Source organism: Pygoscelis adeliae, unplaced genomic scaffold (genome assembly GCF_000699105.1).
Source record: "Pygoscelis adeliae isolate BGI_AS28 unplaced genomic scaffold, ASM69910v1 Scaffold72, whole genome shotgun sequence".
Classification (NCBI taxonomy): domain Eukaryota; kingdom Metazoa; phylum Chordata; class Aves; order Sphenisciformes; family Spheniscidae; genus Pygoscelis; species Pygoscelis adeliae.
The window spans coordinates 4,235,037-4,247,380 of NW_008824286.1; the positions used below are offsets into that span (position 1 = coordinate 4,235,037).

General features: G+C 42.0%; 1 protein-coding gene across 1 annotated transcript in view; it reads left to right on the forward strand.

Annotated features, from left to right (window-relative positions):
* Nucleotides 1-12,344, forward strand: part of TOP1 (topoisomerase (DNA) I) — a 66,770-nt gene that overhangs the window by 23,229 nt on the left and 31,197 nt on the right. The window contains exon 4 of the mRNA XM_009318699.1: nucleotides 4,280-4,382. Coding sequence (XP_009316974.1) covers nucleotides 4,280-4,382 — 103 coding nt within the window. The remainder of the gene's footprint in view (nucleotides 1-4,279; nucleotides 4,383-12,344) is intronic.

The following is a 12,344-nucleotide window of genomic DNA, read 5'->3' on the forward strand; positions in this document are numbered from 1 at the left end:
CTTGTTATGAAAGGAGACTGCTCACCTTTGCTGTCTGTTGGCACTCTGCCTCTCCAGGTGGCAACTGCCTGCTGGAAGAGGGCTTTCTTTTACTTCATCTCTGCTCTCGTCATGCTGTAGTTAGAGATGCCTAACCTTTTACAGCTCTGTTCCTGGATAGAGAGTAAAACTGCACTGTTCCAGTAATACGTATATACAAGTATTGCAAATAGGGTTATGACTCAGCCTTTCCCCAGAGACTTAGCGGTGGAGCGAAGGCAGGGGGGGAACAAAACAGAGCCATGGACCAAAAGTGCTTAGAATTTGCCATCCTTAAATCAGGCGTCCTTGTAATTAAACAGAGTTGAAAGATGAATCAACGTACAAAAATGCAGAGCTGCTTGTGATTGTTGGAGGTACAGGGGGAATGGCAGGAGTAGTACGGGGACTGCAGTAATCTTTTGGAGACATACCAGGCTCAGCATTAACAGGCAGAGATCCAGTGCCAGAGACATCAAGCTTTCTAGAACAGAAGAGATGCCAAAAGCTCTGTTTGGGTTAGAGGATACCGAAGGGAGAGCCTTAGGGGTAATGGATCCTTGCCCAGTGAGCATAACCCCTGTCCCCAGTGTAACCTTGATGCTGGAGAGAGACTTTTCGATTTCTGAAATCCTTTAAATACCACATGAGCTTTTGGGGGTTTGAACTTTGCTTACAGTAGACAGTGGATTTTGCTAATGCTCTTGGAGAAGGAACAGTATTTATCTCCTTGTTTAGTGTTAGAGGGAGCAGACATACTTAATGGAAGACATAAAAGGCAGGACACAAATCTGAATGTGTGATAATGTCTGACCTCATTCTGTAGCTCACATGAGGATGGACCTAGTCAACTGCTAATCAGCTGCAAGCTGGGAGAGAGTTACTGGAGACTGAAAGATTCTTCTAGGAATCAATGTGCTAAATATGTCAAAGAAGATATATTACAGGCAGGAACACTTCTGTTGATTGCTTCTGTGTTGATGAGGTTTGCTGCGAGGTGGCCCACTGTGTCTTGAAGTTTTGTTCCCCATTCAGTCATCTGTTGCCTGTGTAGTTCAGTTGGAGGTGATGCTGTGTTGGCTTCTGTGAAGTGGGTACATAAACTGGAATGAAATGGCTAAACTTGTTTCGTGTCAGCTACCAAATAACCATCAACTTGGACTCCTAGATAAAGACGGTCTGGAACAAAGCACTTTTGTGTGATATGCCAAAAAAAGAATTCTGTCCTTTTTAATGACACAGTCTCCTGAACTTCATCCAGCTTCACCCTCAAAAAAAAAAAAAGAGACCAAGAGCTTTAATGCCTTCTGAAGACATACGTATGTCAGCTCAAGACTATTTAATAAACTCTTTTGAAGTCTTCATTCTTAACCTACCTCATGGCATTGTGTCAGAAAGCAACACCATTGAGTCTGAATACTAGGCAAATATTCCAGAATAATTTCATTCTTAGGAGACATGTCTGGAAGGTAGTACACTTACCTCCATGGAAGTACTGAATTTAAAGTGTTGTCCAGTGTGAGAGGCCAAGTACCTATCCAGCCTTGACTGCACTTGGGTGAAAGTTCTCCTGCCAGTTTTCCCTTGTGCTTTCAAGGCCATGCGCACAACCTCCTGTTCCCCAGCCACTTTGGCTGCCTTTTAGCCATCACCTCTATGAAAGACCTTCCTACTAGGAATCCTTTGGTAGAAGGCAAAGGAAAGCTGAGTGGTGACAAATACTAGCAAGCAGAGCTAGTTTAACTGGTCAGGCACTTTTTTGCTGCTGTACCAGGCTTTAATTGTCTGAAAATACCAAATCATTGTAAGCAGCGCAGAGGACTGAGGAAATAGAAGTCTGACTCTAGTGTTTCCAGGGTATAGCCCTGGAACTACTTTTCGAGAGCAAGTATTAATTTCAGCTGGAAAGCATGAGTCAGCTGGAAGGGAGTCTGGTGATGAAGGTTGAAGACTGTTCTGTTTTCCGCTTTTTTGTGAAAAATAATCTTGTGGTTTCTAAAGAGAATACCATTGAGCTCAGTTGCACACGTTTTCCATCGATTGGTTGGTAGAAAAAAATTGACTCTATGTTGGTATGTGCCTCCTTAAAAAGCAAGTATGTTAGGAAATGAGTGTACATAGTTCTATGTATAGCATCATGATGGTTTTTCTAGCAATTTACCTATTCATCGAGTGTAAATAGATGGATGTTCACTTCAGCCGGTGCTTTAGGAATCAGTGAGTAAAACCTCTGAGGAATAAAAACCCAGGCAGTTTGCAAACAGCCTGAGCTTCCAGCTACTGGCTGAACTGAAGAATCTTAAGTGTGAAATGCACTGCGAAAACATTTTTGCCAGTGAAATGTGTGTTGTCCTGGTGGGAAGAAGGGTACTGAGAAATTGCTTCTTGGCAGTTCAGAGAGTGTAGGTGTCCGGTCCCTACACAGTTTGCCAGAGATTCCTGCAAAGCTCTGCCTGCTGAGAAATAGATTTTGCTGTTTAGGTACTTGAAAACTCTTAGGTGCTTTATGCTGTAGCACCAAATATTTCACATAACCTGCCATGTGCCTGTACATCAAAATATAGAAAACTAAATCTTGTGCTTTAGATGGATATACTGTATACACCAAAGCACTAGGAAGTGCCGCCAAGTTCAGGAGGATCAAGGAAAGATGCAGAAGGCAAGTTGGAGGCTTGAATGTCAGCATTCAGACGTTGTTTTAGGTTGTCTTACTGCAGGTGTGTGAAAACAATACCTGAATTTACAGAAAGCAATAGATTAAAATCATATTCTGTGGAAATGTGACTGTGGGTATGTTTCCACTAAAACCAGTTGAATGTTCTGAGGCTGTAAGAGCTGGTGTCAGTTAAGGAGAAAAATGAATTTGTGGTGAAAGACTTGGAGTCAGGAGAATGCGGCTTGTTCTGGCTCTGCAATGCATTTCCCACGTGACTGTGGAAGTCACAAATCCTTGTGTTGCAGTTTCCTATTCTTAGTGCAGGGATAGTAAGAGGCACGGTAACATCTTTACAATTAATTAAGCATTAATACCTTACATCCAAGATCTCTGGTGGAAATTCTGGCGCTACGATCTGAAAACAGTTGCCAAATTCAGCACAGCCTTTTAGGTATCCTGGGGAGCTTACTTAATTTCAGTTGCTTTTAGAAGCATATTTAAAAAAAAAAATAGGGGGAGTCTTTGGGCATGCACGCATTCTTCCCAACATTACAGTGACCTTGACTGTAAATGATAGTGCCTTTTGAGGTGGGCTTGAGGTGCTAGTTCAGCCTTAGCTCCTTTTTGATCTACTTACAAAGAACATTTAAGGACCTAAAGATGCTTGTAAATGAGTTTATTTACAATTCAGCTATGTTGCTCACTTTCTGTGCTGGATCTATTTCCTTGGTGCTTTAAAGGACTTTATTGTACAGTACAGTTGTCAATGAGGATGGGAAATGTCACTCGGAGTAGAAATTGATACCAAAAAAATTACTGTGTTCATGTAGATTTACTTAAGTGCCATCTCCCATTTCTGACCTGTCACTTAATTTGGACCAGTCCTAACCTGTGTAGGTGGGTTACCACTAGCACATACTCATTACAGCTGTCATGTTGGATTTTCTTGGTGGGGCTGTTAGCGGAGGGAGGTAAGTGTCTCCTGCAGAAGAGAAGCATGAGCAGAGAATTCCTAGTCCTCTTTTCTTTTCACCCTTTCTTTTCCTCTTCCGTCATTACTCCCCCTTTCCCTTGCTGTGTGCCTGTCATGTCATGCACTGTTGGGGATAAGAATAAGATTATTTTAATTGGGGGGGGGGCTGCTTTGTCTAGACTAGATACTTGTGGAAATAGTAGTCTAAATTCTAGGATTCAGCAGGCCTAACGTTTCAGCTTTATGTTCTGTTCCTGTATCCTTATAATCTATTTGGCATGAAATACTTACAGGCATAGGAAGCTAGGTTTCCCATCTGCCAAATAAGATTCGACTTGCTATAGCCATACTTACCTATTTAATAAGAAGGGTTGCATTTTTTCAGGGTCTGTAAAGCATTTAAAGGTCATTGAACCAAAGTCCATATAAACGCAGCTGTTGCCAAGATGAATTAACTTGTGCTGCAGGAACCATGAATCCATTTAGGACCTCTGAAATTAAGATTTTTGCTACAAACTTTGAATCACAGAAAATACTGGTATGGGGTGGGGAAAAATGCAGAGGTTCATGAGGGAGGCGTGGAGTTTTCTCCCAACTTGATTTCTTAATTTTTTTTGCCTCTCTGCTTGCAGATTCTCACAAACACAAAGATAAACACAAAGACCGAGAACACCGGCACAAAGAGCACAAGAAGGACAAGGAAAAAGACCGGGAAAAGTCCAAGCACAGTAATAGGTGAGGAAAAAGTCGATGAAGTCCTCATAGGCTATAAAACACTGTTGCACATGCAGTCTTTCAAGAATTACTCTGATAATATATGAGGACGGAATTGCTACATTTTGAGTGTGGTTTATATGAGTGTAGGTGCTTTAAGCCTAACTTCTGTCATTGCATGCATTTCCATATGGGTAGCTGAAGTAGTGTATCTTGCAAATGTGAGCCAATACTAATGTCTAAAAGATTTTGTAGCTTAGTGTTATTAAAAGCATTGAAAACTAGTTTAACGCCATCTTCATGAAGATTGATCAGTTTTGTTCATGATCCTTTTTGTGTGTGGTTCTAGTTGTTTGTCAGAAATGTGGAGGTCCCTTGAGTGTTGGTATAAACCCCACTGTTTTAGCATAGTTGAACCTGATGTCACTACTCAGCCTCCTCATAATTAGAAGTGTCTGGAAAGATAGTCCCCCAGAATGATGGTGGTGTCCTTGGCCTGCTACCACAATAGCTGAATATCTCAACACTGCGAGGCAGTGTTATGAACTTCTGCTGGGTTAGATGATGCATTTGAAAGGATTGCATGCTGTTTTGTCTGATGTGATTGATACACTACACTGCCGCTATATGGGGAAAGTGTTTCATGCCAGTCACCTGCTGTATCGTCCACACTGAACGTAAACACTTATTTACTCTGTGATGACCTGTAGCTCTTGAGGTGGTGGCGAATTCCACAGTCCGATTGATACCCTAGCCTAGGCTGTGAACTGCAAAAACCAGGATGTGCAGGTCTGTCCGTGGTGATTTGGTACGATGGAGCACAGGGCAATTACGTCACACACAGGATGTTACTCAGAAAAGCTTTCCTAGTTGTAACTCCTGACATGCAAGTGCCACGGAGCCTACACTGACAATGAAACTTGCAAAAAACAGTCCCTGGAGGGTAAGCTTCTGTTGTGACACTTGGTGAATGGCGGATAGCATTTATGCTATGGCCAAGCAAGTGTTATTAACTAATTGCTGTGCAATTGTGATAACACAATCTAAAAATGAATAAAAAAAAGCTTGTGTTAACAATGATTTCTGTTAAAAAGAAGCATGGAAAGAAGGAAAGAGTCTGTGCTGAGCAGTGGGCTTGTTTTATGGGGGTCGCAATTTATTTGAGTTTTCTGTGACCTTTTGAGAAGTTATACAACCTTACTGTTCCATAATATGTTTCTTCTTTTTCTGAAAGTAAATTGTTGACGGGGGGGCGGGGAGAAAATCTAGGCCAAATAACTTGCAGCATTTACAGGCTTCCACAGCAAAGATGAAATGCTTTGGACACATTGTTTGCACTCTTATTTGCTCACATATCTATATTGACTTGATTTCCGATTTTCATTTTTCTGATCTTCAAGCATGCACCCCAAAATTGACTGTCTTGCATTTCCAGATGTTCATTGCTTCACTTGAAAAACCATTCTCCTGCAGTCTTAGCAAAGTACATCCTTTTGTAAGGAGTAATGTAAGCACTATCTTGAAATTTCCAGAATTCATTAATGATTTGACCTTATTTGTGTAGGAGTTGGAAATGGCCAGTGTATTTTTAACTGGAAGAACTAATTATGGCTTATAACTTGAAGCTGCATGCTACTAATTGTGTAAACAATAAATACCAAAACAGTGGACAGGAGATAAGAATGGCTAATGTGTTTTGTGAGGTGTAGCTCATGAGATGATATGTAATCATGCTTTATCTTGAAGTAATTCCTTCCTCCCTACAGTGTTGCCTTGAAATCCCTGTGAGAAAGGCATCGTGTTTTCTAGGCACTGTGCCTAAAGCTTCCAGTCACTTTCATTTATCTATTAAGTGTTCATTTGTCCTGTGAGCACAATATACTGCATCTTTGAGTCCCATAATACGGTGTACCTATGTGGATGGCATGACTGAGTGCATGCATGTGCAGGGGTTTTGTTCAAGGCGTGTTCTGTGGAGAGATGACATAATATTGCTTTGCCGCTCAGGCCCCTACACAAGGTGGAACTTCCCTTCCCCAGGCTGAGTGCACAGCTTGTGAAAGTTTTCTATAGTGTGTTTTCTGCCTTTCAAAACTGCCACCTTATAAATGTATTGTAGTGCTGAATCGTGAGATCTGGTCTTGAAGGTAGTACTCAGGGAAGGTAATGTATGCGGACATGGGTGCGGTGCTCTGTTTGGATCGCTCCTTCAGGAGCGCTCTAAGATCTTCACTGCCCCGATCATGCTTAGTCATGCACAGGGTACATGGCTGCTTGCTGTGTAAAGCCAGCTGACTTCTAAAACAAACTTTTTAGAAATAACTGACCTCATAATTGAAATTTAAGTATTTCTTCCCCAAATCCTTTGATTCAGCTGTCATCCACGTAATTCCATAAATGTAAGTTGTGTCTGTGAGGATTAGGTTTAGGTAACTCTTGTCTTGTGAAGGAGATAGCCCAGCAGCTCACAGCATGGGGGTGGAGGTGGAGAAGGATCTGTGGTGAGCAGGGAATTGCTTAGAGGGGAGCTGCTGGAAGGACCTGAACGGAGCACATGCTTGTGACCAGGCAACTGCCAAGTGTTCACATGGAAAGGTGTGAATCCAAGGATGGCAGAGGCCAGACTGGTGAGTTATGGGACGGGATGGGGAAGGACTGAAGTAAGCTGAGTTTCAGGTCGGGCTCCATTACTATAGTCACCGTACCAAAATACTTTCCTGGACAGAACCAAGATGAACAGAGAAGTCTGAATTTTAGGATGGCCTGTGTGACTGTCCAGTGTCGATCACTATTGTACTGCTAAGCAGATGGGTTGCACTGGGGAGGGGAAGGGAGCATTTGATCACTTTGCCATTTTTAATAGCTTTTAATTTTGCCAGCAGTGGGAGGGGAGGAAATTGCTCTGTGGGGAAATGCTGGAGAATTGTCCTCTTTTGAAAGGGCACTTAACTGTGATATAACAAGACCCAAAGCAAAACTGTTCTTGGGCGCAGAAGAGTGACGGCTCTGTGATTGCCTATGCTTCATTAGTTTCGAAAATCTTGGCTTAGGCCTTTGTGATAGAGCCCTCCAAAGGGCTGGTTCTAGGTCCAGTTTATTTTGATACTTGGTTGTCACGGCCGTCACTGCTGAAAAAGATTCCTTATGCAGATGTGTATATGCAAATGGAAGAAGTGCATCGTCGGCTGCGCTTACTAAACAGGGATACTATTTTTTCAGCCCATCTACTGCTTAGGCAGAGGGTTTTCTTGACACTGAGCTGGTAAATGTCCATCTTCCCTGGCGTCAGCCAGTTGTGCCTGCAAGCTAACTGAAAGGTGTTGCATTTTTAGATTTTTAGCAAATGGGTTCAAAACCCATGGAAGCTCTTGGCTTGGAAGATTTTCAGACAGGTTAGAAAATTCTGTTTCCAAGCTTTTCAAGTGTGCAGCTAGGAGAGTTTTTCTCAGTGACACACTTGCATCACTTTTGGCAACAAGATCACATAGTGATGGATCCGTTTTCATGATGCTGTCTCCATAGCACGAGTTGCTTTCAAAAAGCAGTTTCTTTCTCATCTGTTGTTCAAATGGTACCTTCACCTTGAAGGGGCACCTTAAGTGTGTTTAATTTTTTGGCTAATATCTGCTAGGTAGCATACTACTGACAGCAGCTGGTCATCAGCAATTTTGCAACGCTTGTCTTTTTGTAAAAGAAAACTCTTTAAGTTCGACAGCTCTTTTAAGCCCTTTGCAGCAAGATAAGCAGTGAACCTCTGTGGTACGAGAGGTTTTCATGGTCGCTTTCTGTCTCTTTGCAACTTGTTGTAAAGACTCTACTGGGTCGAAGGTCTTGTTTTTAGAAACAAAGGTGACGAAGTGCCCCTTCCAAAACCCAGGCCCACAGCAGTGCCACCATGTTACTGTCCCTCCACTGTGACCATCCAGCACCTCCCGTTTGCAGCAAAAACATCAGCTGAACCCTACTGTAGCGGACCACAGCAGACCTCTGAGAGCTCTGCCCTGCTGAGGAATGTGACAGCCATTTTGATAGGGGATATTTCTTCACAGAAGAATTTTGAAGGAAAAAACCTCCATTTATCCTGAAGTTTCTTCTTTGACAATAAAAAACAAGTGAAAAATAGGCATTACTCCATTAGAAATTAAACAAAAAATTTCCAAAGTAACAAGAATGTAGGATTTTCCCAAGGGTTTTACCTGTATGGGGAATTTTTAAAGCACTTGATAAAAGCCTGTCACCTGTTGCTAAAATTGAAAATTAATCCTTTAGAAAAGTTTGTTAGATTAATAGAATTGCATGTAAATCTTCAGAAAATCCATTCTGTACTTCAGAAAAGCTGCTGTGTTATTGCAAAAGGTGTGCTGGATCTTTGATAATTCTCAAAGAGGTTGAACGGTGCTTGAGCAGAAATCCAAGCCATTGTTGGTGAAACTTGGTCCGTACCTCCGTGGCGTTTTATACAGTGTGTGAAGAGCCCCCTAATTGCATTCTGGGAAGTACAGTGCTGCGTTGGACATTGCACACAGTTAAGAGCATTGTCTGGTTGTGTTTGAAGCAGATCATTTTTATGTCTGTAATAGTTTGACAATTTTATTTCCTGCCCTGTACTTAAAGGCTTTTAAAATAAAACCTGCATCAAGAAGGCAGAACAACTCCAATGCAGGAGAATAAATGTTTCCTGTATCCAGACTCTGAAGGATCTAAACTGCCAAGATAAGTCTCAGAAATACCTAAAATAGATAATTTTTATTTCATATGGCAGAAGTGTGTGGAGTGGTATGTAGAACTTCTTAATTTTGCTTCTTGCTTTCCTCCTCTCCCACTCACAAGATGACACTTCTGTATCTTAACCACTCATTTACAGCTGTAGTAAACTGGGAGAGAATATTTGTATGCCTCACATCTTCTCCATCACCCCTCAAGGAAAGAAAACACAAAGCCCACTAAAGAAAAATCCATGTCAAAGAATAAATCCACATAGCTATCAAGCAATCTCTATCAAGCAAAGTGTTTTCTTTTGCTCCTTTTCTCAGCCCTGTACTTACTGATCCCCAAAAGAAAATCTAATACGTACCCATTAAATATAAATGTCAGTGGTTAAAAAAAATAAAATGAAACAAATCTGATGTGGCAAGAGGCTTCTGATCTGTGGGAGACGAGCATTTCAAACAAGTAGTCCATGTAAAATAATGAAATAACGGTGCCTTTGAAGCCAAGACTTGTTAGAGATTGGTTTAGAAGTGTTCACAGTAACAAGTGTCTTTCTGCCAGGTATCTTGGGATTTGTGCATGGAGTGTGGGCTGCCAGTAGACTGAACAGTGCTGACATGGCTGTGACAGGGAATGGGAGTAAAGAGGCTGCTCCTGCAGCACTGATCCGTGTTGTCAATGTGACAAGCATCTGAGCCGCAGCAAGAAAAATCTTCTGTCAGTTTGCATATTTCCTCTGTTTACTAAATCTCTTGTGATCACAGCTTGAGATGAACAGAATCTTGGAACACATAAGGGGCTTATAGACCTGATCTTCACCGGCACCTTCTAAGTTTTATGGTTTTGCTAGGAAAAACACAGATTCCAGGCGTTCGCTAGTCGTGAATGAGGATAAATTTCTATTCAGACTTCTCGCACACCTCCTCTGATTTATTATGTGATCCTGAACTGCTAAGACTTGTGTGCATTGGGGGCAGGAAGGAGGCCAGGATATCTGATGTAGGGGAAGAAGCAATTTTAAAAAAAATTTCAGCACCCCCTGTTCCCTAGCGTGGGCAGTTTTGTTTTTATCCCCCGTTTGAGTGCACAGTTCACCTTGATCAGCTTTCTAATGTGACATTGCCTTCCAGTAGTAAAAAATTTTTGCTTTTCATTTGGTAGTATTACCTGATTCTCGCACATCTATAGAAAGTGCATGCTAAGCCTGATCCTCGTCTGAATGTGCGAATATTGTTCTACTTTCTAATATTTTTATCAGCTGTTGATTAGTCTAGCTTTTTATCTTGTTCTTCTTGCTGAAGGCTTGATCTATTATCTGTGAAAACTGGTGAAAAGACTCCTTTCAACTCTGGGAAAAGCGGTTTCAGGGTTTTTTTTTATTGTATTGCTGAAATCCCAGCAGAACCATTGGAGCTCACGTGTTCATTCCCTGTAATACCATATGATGACCCTCTAACAGTGAACATAAAATACTGCAAGCAAGCTGAAAACTTGTCCTTTGCTGGTGTGCCTTCTGTTTCTGAAATGCTCCCTGCACAGTCAGCCGTTCCTTGGTATGCGTTAGTCTGAATAGGATCACAGTTTTCCATTTAATACTGTATTACGTCAAATGAGACATGGGCTGCGTAACCTATGCTCTGTCCCCATTGTGTTTTTAGATTTCACTAAAATCACAGCTCCCTGTTATTTTACGCTTCAGTTGCGTTGTAGCAGCTTCTGAGTAGGCAAGCAAAGCCTCGCTTGCAGCAGGCTCTGGTGCTTGCTAGTAGCAGATTCCCAGTCACGAGCTAATTACAGCTGAGAAAATGAGGGAGAGGAAATAAGAGAGACACTTTAGATAAAGCATCCTTCCCAGCTTGTGATTTTTGCGGCTGGAATGGAAAGGGCCTGGGAAGGGATTATTAATGTACATAAATGGCACCTGAAGAATGCGGTGTTAAATTACTGCAAAGCTGTTGTAGTTTGAAGAAGGAAGCTGTGATCTGCACATCTGCCATTCTTTGGAAACACTTTCCACTTGTGTCTTTCCCATGTGATTGTAGCCTCAGCAGCTGCTGCCAGGTGCCTGTTCTCCCTTCCTCTCTCTCTTCCCTCCTGGCCTCCTGCAGGCATCCTCACTGGGAAATACAGCCATGCTTCTGAGGGAAATGGCTTCTTCTGTTGCATTTACTGCTTCGTGCGCTTCAGCCTGAGCTCTCCAAGGCCTTCAGATGTCCTTGTTCACACTAAAACTCTAAATGAAAGACAGTAAGCAAGTTAGCAAAAAGGCTATAGTGCTTTGGGAGATGCATTTCTGCTCATCTGGCCTTTGTGTGAACTAAGCCAGTACCGTGATACATCTCTAGATGATGTAATCCCTGGTTCTGCCTGTATTAATATGGTGTCCTACTGTACTTTGTTACCTTTAAAAAAACAAACAGACAAACAAAAACCAGTGCAGGTTGTCAGCCTTAAGTGCCTCCAGAGGTGTAAAACTGAGTGCCGTTGTAATGGTCTGGGTGAAAAGGAAAACCTTACTTTGTCAGCAAAGCTGGGTATTTCTAAGACAGATTGTGAACAACTGTTTTATGATCCAGTTGTCCTCTTTTCAGGCTAACTTGCACTGAAGCTTCCCTTTATCTTACGGGGGTTTTGCTGTCCTACTTCATTGACTTCAAGCTGGCTTGTTGGCAGAGTGGTATGTGCAGCAAAGGTAACGAGAAGGATCCACAGTGCTCTGAAACGTGAATTCAGGATAAAATTATCTGGGTGCATGCAGTCTTGAGACCTTTTTGTTTGGTTGTGTTTGGTTTCTTTAAAGAAAAGTGATTTTTTTTCAGTTTTGAATCAGCCAGGAAGACAGACTTCTGATCTTTAAATTGTTCCCAGTCCCTCCTAATAATAGCTTTGAGGTTGTCTGGAAATAGCTTTCTGATAGAAGGCTGAAACCTCTTCTTCAGGGTAAGGATGGCATCCTGTTGCCTTCTCTTTTCTTTTGAGATTAGTGTGGTGGTTAAATTGTGTTCCCCTGGAGGCTCGTCTAAGTATCTTAGCCAAATGAAAGACCAAAGCTGCTCAGCTTGCTGACTGAAGTTAATATCTGTGCAACTTACTTTGCTTTTGGAGAAAAAGTTACCTTCTCAGGATTGTTGCTTGAAGCCTTTGTTATCAGTAGGTTTCCAAATGAGCTTTTCTGAGAGACGCAGATTTCAGGCCCTCCTAGGGAAGAGGGGCACATGCGTTCATCGTTGCACGTCAGAAAATTTTGGACTGAGTTGTTGAAGTCAGAGCTGT